Source organism: Garra rufa, chromosome 20, assembly GCF_049309525.1.
Source record: "Garra rufa chromosome 20, GarRuf1.0, whole genome shotgun sequence".
Classification (NCBI taxonomy): domain Eukaryota; kingdom Metazoa; phylum Chordata; class Actinopteri; order Cypriniformes; family Cyprinidae; genus Garra; species Garra rufa.
In genome coordinates this window covers 15,161,624-15,177,412 of record NC_133380.1, presented here as the reverse complement: position 1 = coordinate 15,177,412, position 15,789 = coordinate 15,161,624, and the positions used below count along the sequence as shown (strand labels likewise).

The 15,789-nt window shown below is 38.0% G+C and overlaps 1 protein-coding gene across 1 annotated transcript in view; it reads right to left on the bottom strand.

Annotated features, from left to right (window-relative positions):
• The window catches only part of eif4g3a (eukaryotic translation initiation factor 4 gamma, 3a), a 60,638-nt gene that overhangs the window by 38,146 nt on the left and 6,703 nt on the right, over nucleotides 1-15,789 (bottom strand). The window contains exons 2-5 of the mRNA XM_073825473.1: nucleotides 11,675-11,747; nucleotides 9,996-10,163; nucleotides 9,151-9,243; nucleotides 7,440-7,472 (exon numbers count right to left, since the gene is read on the bottom strand). Of these exons, the coding sequence (XP_073681574.1) occupies nucleotides 7,440-7,472; nucleotides 9,151-9,243; nucleotides 9,996-10,163; nucleotides 11,675-11,747 (367 nt within the window). The remainder of the gene's footprint in view (nucleotides 1-7,439; nucleotides 7,473-9,150; nucleotides 9,244-9,995; nucleotides 10,164-11,674; nucleotides 11,748-15,789) is intronic.

Here is a 15,789-nt window from a genome sequence, read left to right as displayed (position 1 = left end):
TAGACAATAAAACTAAATAAAACTTAAAACTAAAACTATAAATCAATTAAAAACAGCCAGGGTGAAAACTTGACAAAACTAAACAATTTTTCTTTTTAAAAATGAAATATTTTATAAAAAAAATCATTTAAAAATTACCATTAACATTGGTTTATAGGCCTTCAGCAACCTTTGGGTCAAAGGTGAAAACAGAGACATTACAACAAGGAAACAAGAAAGAAAAGAAACAGAAGACCACCACTAGAGAACAAACATTGCTTGTATGTGTGTAATGGGTGATTTCCTCTCACTGTGACTCATACAGGTCAACAGGGGATCGAGGGCAGCCTGGGGCGAAGACCACTCTGTGCTAAACTACTGTCACAATGCCGTAAAAGTGTGTGTGTGTATAGTGTGTGTGTGTGTGTGTGTGTGTGTGTGTGTGTGTGTGGAAATGCCAGGGAGGGACGGAAGCGGAGACTTGGTGTCTGTGTGTTTGTAAGGGACAGAGATAAGAATGAGCACATGTATCTGAATGGCAGAAAGAGAGAGAAAGAGGGCATGAGTGACTGAAAGGAAAAGGGCATGAGAGATTGTGAATCTATGAAAGGGACAGAAAAGAGTGTGAGAGCATGGGAGTGAATAAGAAAAAGAGCGGGAAAAATGGATGCTCCTATGCGACTCTTAGTCAATTATGGATGGTCTTTACTGTCACTTTTGATCAAATGAATGCATCTTTATAGGATAAAAGTATTTATTTCTTTAGAAATAGTCACTAACTTTATATTTTTTTTACCACAAGTGCCAAAATCTTTCATCATGCACCACAGAGACTCTGACCTACATGTTCTTCATTTCTCTTCTTCTGACCAACATTCAACACCAGCCAACTATTCCAGCCTCTGCTCTCTCTCTCTCTCTGTGTGTGTGTGTGTGTGTGTGTGTGTGTGTGTGTGGCACTCCCTTTCCACTCTCTCCTATTTCTGTTTGTTTTCTAATGGCCTGTAGGCATCGGTTTTAGCCGGTCTGCAGTGGAAGCGAGCTGGGACTTGCCGCAGCCACAGGGGAAAAATGAAACCTTAACTCAGCTCTTTTAACATCAGCACAGATGTCAAAGCTTCTTTCACTGCTTCACATTACACAGTCAAGCACTGTCCTATAAGGTGAACCCCTCACAGACCTCTGTACATTGTTATGCTTTTCGCTTTTTTCAGTCTAAAAAAAAAGTATTATGTGTGATGAAAAGAGGTGCATTGTATATGGTCAATAATGTAGCGAAATATGAAGCATATCACCAACAGAAGTCATTTTTTTTATTCTGAACCTGCAAAATCTGCAGGGGAATAATCCTGTTTAGGGGATGACCAAAATCTTGAGTAATTTTATTTCACAGTAACGATATATATCATGATAGTTGTTTTTGCTTTAAATAAGGTCTTCATGATATCAACAAATTTCCTAATTCTTGTCATCAGTGTCAATATCACAAAAGACTAATACCAGCCTAAATGAAAAAACAAAACTGAAGCTCAACAGTGCAGTCAGCGATTAAATAAAAATAAGAATCCAATTACGAGCAATAGGACAAAAATTAGCAGGATCATACAAAATGCATGTTATTTTTTATTTAGTACTGACCTGAATAAGATATTTCACATAAAAGATGTTTACATATAGTCTACAAGAGAAAATAATATTTGAATTTATAAAAATCTGTTCAAAAGTTTACATACGATTGATTCTTAATACCGTGTTGTTCCCTTAATGATCCACAGTAGTTTTTTTAGTGATAGTTGTTTATGAGTCCCCTTGATTGTCCAGCAGGCAGTTAAACTGCCTGCTGTTCTTCAGAAAAATCCTTCAGGTCCCACAAATTCTTTGGTTTTCAGCATTTTTGCGTATTTAAACCCTTTCCAACAATGACCGTGTGATTTTGAGATCCATCTTTTCATACTGAGGAACTCATATGCAACTACTACAGAAGGCTCAAATGCTCACTGCTGCAAAAATCATAATCAGGATTATTTTGGTCAATATTGTAATCACGATTATTTAACACGATTATGACTGGGTCCAAAACTTTATATTAGTAGCAAAGATAGCAATAGAACAGAAAAAAATATACAAATGGAAAAAACAGTTATTTTTTTTGGAATAAAAATACTGAATACTTTTATGCAAGTCTAAAGTAGTCTAACAGCCAACTACAGAAACTGAATATAATTATTTGAATGTAAAATAAAACAGCGTCTTCACTGTATAAATTAAACATGCTTTGTTTCTTATTAAAACTAAAAAAATCATTCAAGAGCAGTGAGTGATTTTTCTCTTTGTATTTTTATGTTTTATTAATAATGGAATATTATTTGTTGCCGCTTTAAGTGCCACACGGATCCAATATACTGTTACACACGTATTTTCATTCTCAACTGTTTATGATCATTTAAGACATAACTGACAAGGTTTTACATGAATAATCACCAAGCGCCTCATTTTTAAATATTTTACGTTTATTTGACCATTTAGGCGCGCACATTGAGCTAAATTCACATGTTCGTGTTCTGCTCCTTCTCTGAGCACATATGCAGAACAGCGCAAGTTTCCTTTCGCGCTTTTAAAAACCTCAACATTAAAGAATATATAAAATCAAACACGTCCCGTTTTATTAAAGTCACGTTACATGATTTTGCTGATTTGCATGTAAAATTAGGCTTTTATGGAGGAGCGAAGGCGCACCACTGGAAAGGGGGCGGAATGTGACGCAATAATCGTTTCATGTCGATTACTGTATTCTCATGATCATTTGAAGCAGAAATCGAAATCGAAACTGAATTTTGATTAATTGCACAGCCCTAAGTTAAATATACCCTGACCTTAATGCTTTGTGTTTCCATCTGAAGTATCAGTGAGCGTTTGAACCAGCTGTAAATAAGAAATGCTACATACTTAGTATAAAGCAGTGAAAGATTTTTTTCTTTTTTGTTGTTTGATTTACATGAATGACAGACAACAGAAATATTAGACTGCTGTCACTTTAAGACCTTCCCAGATCCAATATACTAGCCACTTTTCCACTATCGGGCCGAACCGTTCTCAATGCGTAACCGTTCTGTTCCGTGCCTATTCGGGCCAGTCGGCACGGATACGGTTTGATTTTCCACTGCGGTGCAGATAACGGAACTATTTGGAATGTAAATACAAATGAGTCAGTCGTTGCCTTGGTAATGCAAGCCCCGCATCTACTGTTATTGTCCTTTTGGACGCGATATGTATGTTTGAGTTTTTTTTTTTTTCCCGGCACTGTTTTGAAACTTAATGCCCTTCTCTGCAAGACACTGCTCTATAATTAAAAAAAAAAAAAACTTTTTCGTTTCTGTTTGCACCCTCCAGCTGTTGTTGAATTTTTCTTTCTGCCCAAATATCAATATTAGAGCAAATGTTTCATCCACAGACCAAAGTGTCTCAGCCATTTGTATTTATATTTACCGTATCTGTTTACTGCGCACCCGCTTAGCCATAGAGAAACTGGTAGCCAGGCAACAGCGTGGCGACGCCATGCAAACGCATTTTATCAGCCTGGTTCAGCACGGTTGTCTAACCGTGCCGAGAATTCCGGGCCGAGAACGGTTTGTAATCGTTCCGTGCCGTACCAGGCTCAGGTGGAAACACAACTGGAACTGTACCCGACCGTTCTAAGAACGGTTCGGCCCGATAGTGGAAAAGCGGCTACTGTTACCCATGTTTTCTTTCTCAGCTGTTTGCATTTAAATAAGACCTTAATTACTGTGTTTATGACAATACTTGCAAAGACAGGCATTTTGTCACATATAAGTGTGTATTTAACCATTCAAGGCCTATAAACCGACTAAAATAAATCGCAATCTATAAGCATTGTCTTCACGTGTATGCGGCTCTCAGACAGTGCACGCGTATAGCGAAGTAAGGTTTTTTTCGCAGCTGAAAATCACTTGTTTATAAACTGCAATGCTTTAAAACGCGTGCTAACGATACTTTTACGTGACCACGAAGCACAGCAATGTCATGTGAGTAGGGGTGTGACGAGATCTCGTGGCACGAGATCTCGCGAGACTCCGATGTGTCCCGCGAGATCTGACTGGTCTCGCGAGAACGTGGCGATATCATGGCAAAACATTTTGCAGTGTTTACATTAGGGCTGCATGACTAATAGTTATATAAATATCACGATCTCTATTCAAACACCCATGCGATCTTATTCATGAATGACAACGATTCAGCATTGTCTATTACAACTGTTTCACGCTCCACTGACGCCGATGTGAAAGTTATTGAAGACATTCAAATCTGCATTCTTACTGCTATGGTTTCAGAAAGCAACACAAACAGTCTTTTTAACCACATAATCATCATCATGTCTTTGTTACAGACATTTAAATAACATAAGTACTGGGATAAAAGCTTATAGTTTGGATATAAACACTTATTGTCTACAGTAGCGATCAAAAACGAAAGTATAACACGTATGTAGAGAAACGTTTATTCTCTTCACCAGGAGAGGGCGACAACTGCACGTTAAAAAAAGTATTTTTCATTGAATTAAACATTCAAGAGATTCCAATAGTGAAAGTCTTTATTAATTGAGACACGGGCTCCTTCATTTTTTTTTTTTTTTTCCAGACTTAAGCAATGAACATTACTTCAGAACCACTAGTAAATTATGTAATTTTGTTTAATTTTCTAATCCTTTTTTTCTTCAGAATCGTGATCTCCAGTTTATAAAAGACAATTGTTTTTCAATTTACCCAGAATCATGCAGCATTTTTATTACTGCATATAATTCATTAAAATATAAGTTTAATTTCATAAAGTACAAGTTCATATCAAAATGCACCTACATTTATTTTTATTTTTTTTTTGCATTTTGTGTTTTTTGTTGAATAAAATACTATTGTCCCCTATATATTTCATCATTGAGGATTTATTTAAAAAAGTTAAATCTCGTCTCGTCTCGTTCTCGTGAACCCAAAATCTCGTCTCGTCTCGTCTCGTGAGATAAGTGTCTCGTCACACCCCTACATGTGAGTGTCGAAAATCTATACCACTTGACAAATTTCTACCGGTTAATCAAGTCTACCAGTATATCGCCCACCCCTATTTCTGATTGTGCAGATTCCTGTTAAAATTAGTTGATTTTGTCTGCAGAAATTCGCCAAACAATGGTAAATCTGCCCGGCAAAAGTTTCGCACAAGGGTGAAAAATTTCCCTACGTCTTTACAGATTCTTCTGTGTAAGCTGTGCTTCGTACATTGCTACAACACTGACAATGAACAATTGAGCTCTCGCTGAAATCTCACCAAAGGTTTGCTAATGTGACCCCCTTAAGGCTTTCCTTATAGTTTGTGTCAATTACACATTTTGCCCAATCATACCTTCAACCTTAGTACATTTTAATGTACAATCATAATCTCATCCATCCAACAGCAGTTTCTAGTGCTGTATCAAAGATAATGTAACATATCTCAGGAGTGCTACATTTTAAAATAAGCCCGTTGCACATAGGCTAACACATCTGTTAAACACTTAAAATTCAAGGAAGAACGTAATTTAGAGACCGCATTAAAAGCATGCTGTTCCTCAACTATCATACTGCAAATCTTTAATCTGCCACTCAGTCATGTCAGTTTGTGCATGAATTGTTGTTTCCTGTGATTATAATTCTGGTGCAAGCCCTGTGAACAGGACAGCCATTAGAAAGAGAGAGACATGTGGCAGGTTGGGGCAGAAAGTCACGGAACTTTCCTTAGAGGTCAAATGCTTGTGGACACACTCGCATGGGCTTGTGGCTACACGCAAAGCGCATAAACAAATCATTAGCAACAAATGACAAACAAGATTTTCCTTGTAATGAAAAACCAAAGCAGAGCGGATGGAATATCTGGAACACTTGCGTGTACGGACAAGTGTAATGCTGCCCAAAGCAACTTACATTCTAATGATCCTAATGACCTCTGAATGCATTTGGTAAGCCCAAGTCTTCTAAACACTTAGAACAATGATTCTGCTCAGGGAAGTGACAGGATTTCATCTAATAAAAGGTGCACTAACAGCCTTGACAAGCATTAGCAATCAGTGTCAGTCTTCTGCATCGCACATCTGCTCATCAGATCACATGAATACAAAACATCATCATTTAGACGCTCCTTCAGAAAAGACAAGAAACGGATGAGTCAGAGGAGACGCTTCTAATGTCTGGTTCTCAAGGACGGGGAGCTCGTTACACAGTCGAGCTAATATGTGAATATGAGAATATGAATACGTCTTTAGTCATAATGGTTCATAAAGCTGAAGAGTGTAATTTCTGCTCCTCAAGCTTCACCAAACTCACCTCATTGGTTTGAGCTATTACTTGGCTGAGTATTTGTAGTAAACTGATAGCAAACAACAGAATTAAATTAAATTAGGTCTCACAAATTCTTTGGTTTTTCAGCATTTGTATGTATTTGAACTCTTTCCAACAATGACTGTATGATTTTGAGATCCATATTTTCACACTGAAGACAACTGAGGGACTCATATGCAACCATTACAGAGGGTTCAATGCATTAAAAGCATTGAAGATCAGGGTAAATTTAACCTATTTTGCCTTCAGGGAAACATGTAGGTATCTTCTGTAGCTTCTGAAGGGCAGTACTAAATGAAAAACTATGATATTTAGGCAAAATAAGAAAAATGTGCACATCTACATTCTGTTCAAAAGTTTACACCCCTGGCTCTTAATGCATAGTTTTTCCTTCTGGAGCATCAGTGAGCATTTGAACCTTCATTAGTAGTTGCATATGAGTCCCTCAGTTGTCCTCAGTGTGAAAAAGACGGATTTGAAAATCATACAGTCATTGTTGGAAAAGGGTTCAAATACACAAAAATGCTGAAAAATGAAAGAATTTGTGGGACCTGAAGGATTTTTCTAAAGAATGGCGGGCAGTTGAACTGTTCAGGACAAACAAGAGACTCATGAACAACTATCACTAGCACTAAATAAAGTATCCACTGAAAGTTCTTTCAGTCAGTGGAATAAAATGAATGAAATCAAATAAATGGACTGAACTGTCCATGAAATGGTAACCATCATAGACACTCGACACTTGAAAATTGCTATAAAATTGGGAACCAAACTGTCTTTGCACTGGTGTTGCATATCTGATAAAAAACTGTGTGTTGCCATGGTTTTTCACAAAAGATCAATCTCAGACAATGGTCAGTGCAGCACAATGACTGAAGACATTTCTGGCAAAGAACAGAACAATAAACTATCTTATAGTATGATTCTCTTTAGTATTTTCAAGATATTTTTATTTAACAACTGCTTTTTATCCTCATTCCAATCAGTTTGGATTGTTATCCACCACACCACATGCAAGCAAAATTCAGATACTTCTTAAGACATGTCTGATAGGATAGAGAGAAAGTCTGTGGGATTTACCTGATGGTGGGTCGGCCGAGGCCCCGTCACAAACTAATAGAGATGACAGCACGTTTTAGGGTCATCGGGAGCAGGAAAAGAAGAGAAAAGAATGGTGAGAGAGTGAGGATAACAGATGATACACCTTGAATGACTTTGCATTTCCATTACAAATGAAACAAGAGTAGCGTAGCAGAGTTGTGTAATATGTCAGCAGAGCAGGTGGTCCTAACATTATTGATTTAAGTTGGTTTGATTCAGGCACTTAAAGTCAGCAAGTCCAACAAGCTCAGGGTGACATTAATTAATTAATTAATTGCAAGCCAAACTATGTGTGGTATGCAGTATACACTTCTTTCGAAAGTTTAGTGTAAGTACGATTTTAAATAAAGAAAAGAAATACTTTATAATGTTACAAACGATTCATATTTCATCAATTCTTCTAAATTTTATATTTATCACAGAATTCTGATTTTTTTTAGCACGGTTTCCACAAAAATAGTAAGCAGCAAAACTCTTTTCAACACTGATAATAATAAGAAATGTTTCTTGAGCAAATCAGAATATTAGAATGATTTATGCAGAAACATGGGACACTGAAGACTAGGTTTGCTATCACAGGAATAAATTACATTTTAAAACAGAAAAAAAATGAATTTTGCTGCATTTTTAAACAAATAAATGCAACCTCGGCTTAAAGGGATAGTGCACCCAAAAAGATGTTCATGTCTTTCTTTCTTTAGTCGTAAAGAAATTATGTTTCTTGAGGAAAACATAACAGTATTTCTCTCCATATAGTGGACTTATATGGTGCCCCCGAGTATGAACTTCCAAAATGCAGCTTCAAAGGGCTCTAAACGATCCCAGCCAAGGAAGAAGGGTCTTATCTAGTGAAACAATTGGTTATTTTCTAAAGAAATTGATCATTTTATATACTTTTGAACCTCAAATGCTCCTCTTGTCTAGCTCTGCGTTCAACTCTGTGTATTCCGGTTCAAGACAGTTAGGGTAGGTTGAAAAACTTGGTTAAAAGAGGTTAAAAAAGTATATAAATTGTCTCTTTTTTAGATAAAACCCTTCTTGCTTGACTGGAATAGTTTAGAGCCCTTTGAAGCTGCATTTAAACGGCATTTTGGAAGTTCAAACTCAGGGGCACCATAGAAGTCCACTATATGGAGAGAAATCCTGAAATGCTTTCCTCAAAAAACATATTTTCTTTACGACTGAAGAAAGAAACAGATAAACATCTTAAATGACAAGTGGGTGAGTAAATTATCTGGAAATTTTTGTTCTGGAAGTGCAATTCTCCTTTAACCCCCTGGAGCTGTGTGGAGTACTTTTTATGATGGATGGATGCACTTTTTCTGAACAGCCATTCACTGCCATTATAAAGCTTGGAAGAGCTAAGACATTTTTTTTAATATAACTTTGATTGTATTCGCCTGAAAGAGGAAAGTCATATACACCTAGGATGGCTTGAGGGTAAGTAAATCATGGGGTAATTTTCATTTTTGGGTGAACTATCCCTTTAAGAGTTCATAAGAGAGAATAAGAGTCTTCTTTCAAAAACAATGTAAAAAGAAGCCCCAAAATGTAAAAGTATCGAAAAGTACTTATATCACAATAACAGGATTTCAAACTAAATACAAACCAAAAACGTTTTGCACTTTACATGTAATTTACGTAATTCCATGACTTCTTTAAATGTATGTGGGTGGGGTGCAGAGCTTACCGGCCGAGTCTGCGGTTGTACGTTCATTGGCTGCGTCTGTGGCGCGTACACCAGGGGGGCGGAGCCTGCATTCTGAGCTGGGTTATATGGAGGCTTAGGAGTGAATCAAAGACATTGAAAAGGTTAGGCAACTTCCTTTTGAAGCATAATGTATAGTTTCCATTTACAGCACAGGATACAAAATAGCAAGAGAGACATGCAAAAAAAACAAGCTCATCATTATCTGTGAGTGTATGCATATTGACTCCATTTCTTCGTCAGACAAAACCCAGATGAATACATTACCCTCTAATCAATCCACAGCAACACAGTGTATATAAAAGTGTCTGTAGAGAGTGTATATATCTGTCCGAAGTGTGTGTGTGTGTGTGTGTGTGTGTGTGTGTGTGTGTGTGTGTGTGTGTGTGTGTGTGTGTGTGTGTGTGTGTGTGTGTGTGTGTGTGTGTGTGTGTGTGTGTGTGTGTGTGAAAAAGTCGTGGGATCATTACAGCACCTGTGTCGGATGGAAATACTATTTATAAAATAGCGACAGTGTTCCTTCAGGCTGGTGGTAACCATGGTGAGGAGAGCGGTGCAAAAATCACTCATAACACAAAACCACGGCACTCTGTATTGTGAGTATGTGTGTGTGCCAAAACATCAGCTGTCGAAATGTAATACGCAAGTCTAAATGTCACCATTAATTCAGACCCAACAAAGGCAAAGAACATCATACAAAAAAAGGTGACCCAGAAAAACATAGCAACACCAAAATTTAATGAGTTCTCCTCTGTCTTGAAAGATAAAAATATCAGATAATTAACCAAAAATATGGTGTAGACTGTTGTGTAGGTGTTGGTACTCACCCCTCCACCTGTCTCCCAGCCCTTGAGGAAGCGGTACGAGGGGGCGGCAGGGACTGATACCTGAGAGAGGGCTGGGGACGTGGCATGGCCGGGAGGGGTGCCCGCCAGATTCGGGTGGGTTTTGCTGAGGTCGTGACCTGGGTACGGAGGACCAGGATGTCTGGATACCTGTGGAGCGACCATAAAGAACCTTTACACACAGTGTTCATACCACAGTCCCTTTGAGTCATCCATCTTATTCTTCAATGCAGAAGTATGCCTATGGGTGAGATTTCCAGTTCATTAGCCACTACAGGGAAATAACAAAAAGAATATCAACGTGCACCCAGCGCGTTCATAATTAAGATAATACATTAAAAAAAAACATAGTAAGACACCAATTTGCAATATCAAGTAGCAAAATGAGCCAATTTGTACAGCTAAAAATAGATGGATGTGGATGAGACCAGAAGCCAGACCCGTAAAATTTACAAATGGCTGTGGCCGCTCTTACAGCGAAAAAAGGTGGATTTTACTTGCATATTTTATATTGTTTTCTATAAATATATAAGTATTGTTTTTAATTAAAATGTATGAATAAAAAGGTATCACAGTTTTCACTGATAATAAATAATAAATGTTTTTGAATTAATATATTAAAGCAGATATCAATTGTAATAATATTTCACAATTAGTGATAGGAATAACAGCATTATAAATAAATTGTGTTACTTACAGCATTACTTTTTTTAGTAAGGAGTACTCAAACAAATTATTGCAAAGCTGCGCATCACATACTTCTTTTGAGGTAAATTCTGGCTTATTCATCTCAGCGCATCTTCTTCCAGAAATGAAAAGTAGCCGAGATGAACTTGATGAATGTCCACGTTTGTTTACGGAGGTGACGTGGGCGTTTACCTGCATGTCCACGCATCTCACGTGGATGTTTAAAATTTGAAATTTGGCGTGATTACATTAGAGATAATGAGTTTAGACGGGGAAAAAACTGGAGCTTGTGTTGGTTTCATATGGATTACTTCATCAGACAATATGTGACCCTGGACCACAAAACCAGTCATAAGGTTAAATTTTACAAAACTGAGATGTGTACATCATATGAAAGCTCAATAAATAAGCTTTCTATTGATGTATGGTTTGTTAGGATAGGACAATATTTGGCCGCGATACATCTATTTGAAAATTAGGAATCTGAGGGTGCAAAAAAATCAAAATACTGAGAAAACCGCCTTTAAAGTTGTCCAAATTAGGTTCTTAACAATGCACATTACTAATCAAAAACTACATTTTTATATATTTACAGTAGGAATTTTACAAAAAATCTTCATGGAACATGATCTTTACTTACTTTCCTAATGATTTTTGGCATAAAAGAAAAATCAATAATTTTGACCCATGCAATGTATTTTTGGCAATTGCTACAAACATACCCCAGCGACTTAAGACTGGTTTTGTGGTCCAGGGTCACAAATGGTCTTTTTCAAAACAGCTACAGTCATGGCACAGCAACAGTCTGAGGAGAATCTTGCTGAGCAAACTATTTAAAGCTAGTTAAACTGTCAACACGTATATAGCTAGCGCAGAGAAATAGTTAAAAGCATCTTAGGGATTGTCTATGTACTGTATATACATTATAATGATGTGTAATGACTGTTAGTGTACATATGTATGTGATCACTCACACTGTAGACTGCCGTCACCCCAGAGTGGGCGGAAAACATACGTTCCTCTAGTGATAGCGCTGCTCGAGTCATCCTGGGAAGGGTAATGTTAGAGAAAATCTCACTAATAGGTTTAAAATGTCAACCTTAGACGCCAAGAAGGTCAGAAAACATGAAATATCAGCTGCAAAAAAACCATCCAGCATTGTGTTTCATAATAGCAAGCGTTCGGTTCATTCAGCCATAATGGTGCAGACTCTTTCACACCAATTAATAGTACTGTCAATTTCCTCTAGTGACTTGCATTTGGGGCAAAGGTTCGAGAAAGTGAACGCAAACACATTTTCTCCCTCCCTTTTTCAAAATGTCCAGCTTTTCAGTACACCCCGTACCTCCACCAGCCAGAAACATGTCAGAAAGAAATCCTGACATGGAATTCCAAATATGTGAGACAGGCACTGTTGGATACAATGTGTGTTTTGACACATTAAACAAATGACAAATGTTAAAACAAGCTGCAAAATTCCTCACCAAAAATGCCTCACCTAAAGTTTTTGCACCTTTTAACAGATGTTGCTCCATTCCAAGAAACGTAAAACAGACATATAACAAAAATGTTTACGTTGCAGGTGGCGAGAAGACATGGGAGTCGTGGGAACTAAAAATGTATATGATATCATCATGATTTTACCTACAATTAAAGCTTAAGCAACATTCAAACATCACTCATCCTGTCTTCCCCAAAAGGAAGTCCTCCACCAGGGTGAAGGGTGAGTTTATAATGAATCCTGCCTTGTCATACCTGCCTGAGGTATTTTGTGACACAAATGACAGGGTCATTCAGACTAGACATACAGTCATCGACACGGATAGCGACAAAGACGAATGGATGTGACAGAAAAAGAAAACGAAAAGATCAGGAACCGGCTCCGTCGGTTACGGTATCTGTGTCTGTAAGTGAGCGATGAGTAGATCACATGGTTTCGGGGAAAGTGGAGGAGGTCTGGCTTTCCTCCTTTATGCGCTTCATGCACTCATGGACACTTTTTAGTCTTTCGGTGAAACCCTGCCTTCCGATTTGCTCTCTCTTTCCCATTCTCCCCCCTTCTACCTCTTTGGCCTTCTGCCAACCTAAACTCTGAGGAAAAAAAGGGGGGATGGGGAAGTAAGAGCTGGGAAAAAACAGCCAGGAAGAGAGGTATAATGTGTGACGAGAGGTTTTCCTTCACTCATAACAACCCAAAGTGAGTACATGAGTGCATTCTCATGTGTAGAGAATCTGACTGAAACTAGAATATGTTTCAGGTCATCAGGGACACATGTGCAACCCTCCTAAACCAAGTTCAGAGGGGTGCACCTGAGGAATGCTATTTGATCAGGTTAAAACTGACAGCTGACACTCGCGAGGCTCTGGCAGAACACAAGGCATGACTTACTGGAATTACAGACTGATCTGATTCCTGTGTTGGCAGTTTGGCACTCCATTGCATAACCAAATCCCTTTGCATGGCGTTTTGATGGCATGACACGCAAGTGTGTGCCCACAGGTGTGAAGAATTTGAGAGGAATTTACACATTTTCCGAAAGCACTAGCTAGGAAGTTAGATGATTCAACGTGGAGAGAACAGGTGTTATGTTTCCAAACCAACACAAACACAGTCTATTCAGTAAAGCTCCATTTGTCTTCTGGCTAAAGGGAACATCAATTCAATTAAGCTAATTTGTGAGGCAAGTCTGTTTTAGGTGAGTTACAGTTGTACCTTATAGACTTCTATAAACAGCAATCAGCTGATAATAAGTAACACTGGCAGCACACTCATTTTAAAAGGGTAAACTGGTTTTTGAAACCCTGAGACAGTTGTTATTAAGCATCTCTGAAGTATCCTATTAGTGTCAAAGTCTCTGGAGAGTGATGGTCCTTTACTCTCTAAATATTGTCTCTTTAATTACTGCCAGCAGAATGAGTACAGAGAAAGGCAAAGGATGAGAAGGCAAAACTTTCTAGCCTTAAACTTTCATACTAGCTTACTGTAAATCCAATTAAGCGCCATATGGAGTGATAGAGAGAAGGAAACTGTGAAAAGAAAGAAAGAAAGCAAATTAAGGAAGGAATGAAGGAACAAATGGAGTAAAAGAAGGTAAAAAGGAAGGAAATCAGTAAAACCAGTGGAAAGAAGGAAGGAAGGAAGGTATGGATAACATATAAGAAGGAAATAAAAAAGGAAGGAAGGAAATAAAGACAGGAAAAGAGAGAAAAAAGAGAAGTCAGAAGTAGATTGTCCATGTGGCAGGCAGAGGGTCTACAGCTGAGGGAGGGAGAGCAAAAGAGAGAGAGAAAACTCAAAGGAGATGTATTTCTTGCTAACGTGAACCTCAGGTCAGACTGTGCTATAAAGGCACCGTTTGATTTTCAGGATTATGTTCGATGATCACATCTCATATTATGGCTAAGATGCACAGTGACCTGAACCCTATGACCCTCATCTAGATATATATATCTATTCATAACCACACTCTTAGAGGAATATGGTCACTGAGCATATGTAAAATTCATGAAATGCAGTTCATGTACACTGTACATGCTGCAGTAAGACTGCGGCCAGCACCGCAACTCAGTTCACAGTTGAGAAACTCACAGAAACCTAAAGGTAAAGTGTCATAATTTGATGCCTAATATGAAAACACTACGCTATGAAAACACTGCCGTTTGTTTGACTATCCCGACCAGCAACAACAGCTTAACCAATGGCATGAGTTTGGGGCGGGGTTATCTATTTGTCTGACGAATGAAATATGGAGTATTTGACAAACCTGTCTGAAAACCTTTTTTTTTTAGTTCTCTTTGGCAACATCTGGTAGTGCAGAAACAACATTGCAGCTTATTGTTTATATGAAATCAGAATTGTACCTTATTCATAATAGTGGTCTTAAGGGACAGACAGTTCATCCAAAAATTACAATTCTGTCATTAATTAATCACCCTCATGTTGTTTCAAACCTGTAAGACTTTTGTTCATCTTTGAAACACAAATTAAGATATTTTTGATGAAATCCGACAGCTTTCTGTCCCTAAATATAGACAGCAACGCGAATGACAAGTTTAAAGGAACGCTCCACTTTTTTTGGAAATAGGCTAATTCTAAAAGTGTTTAAAAAGTTGATTTCTACTGTTTTGAAATCCATTCAGCCGTTCTCCTGTTTTGGCGATATCACTTTTAGCATAGCTTAGCATAGATCATTGAATCCTATTAGACCAAGAGCATCGCGTTCAAAAATGACCAACGAGTTTCGGTATTTGTCCCATTTAAAACTTGACTCTTCTGTAGTTATATCGTGTACTAAGACCGGCGGAAAATGTAAAGATGCGATTTTCTAGGCCGATAAGATTAGGAACTACACTCCCATTCCGGCGTAATAGTCAAGGAAGTTTGCTGCCGTAACATGGCCGAAGCAGGCGCAGTAATATCACACAGCACAACGCAGCACAACGTGACCAACTGCATGCACAGGGAGCGTTCCTCGTTGGAAGTTACCTAACTGGGAACTAATTTCAGGTGCTGCGTGATATTACTGCGCCTGCTGTGTCCATATTACGGCAGCAAACGTCCTTGACTATTACACCGGAATGGAAGTGTAGTTCCTAATCTTATCGGCCTAGAAAATCACAGCTTTAAATTTTCCGCCGGTCTTAGTACACAATATAACTGGAGAAGAGTCAAGTTTTAAATGGGACAAATATCGAAACTCATTGGTTATTTTTGAACACGATGCTATTGGTCTAATAGGATTCAATGATCTATGCTAAGCTATGCTAAAAGTGATATTGCCAGAACAGGAGAAGGGCTGAATGGATTTCAAAATGGTAAAACTCAACTTATTAACTTGGGGGGAGTTGGAGAATGAGCCTATTTCCAGAAAAAGTGGAGTGTTCCTTTAAGGTCCAGAAAGGTAGTAAGGACATAAATAGTTTATGTGACATAAATGGTTCAACCATAATGTTATGAAGCTACAAGAATACTTTTTGTGCACAAACAAAACAAAAATAACAAATTTCTTCAACATTTTGATGAATACGTCATAGTACTCTCATGAACGCATGTCGAAGAAAGAAATTGTTGAAGAAAGTCGTTATTTTT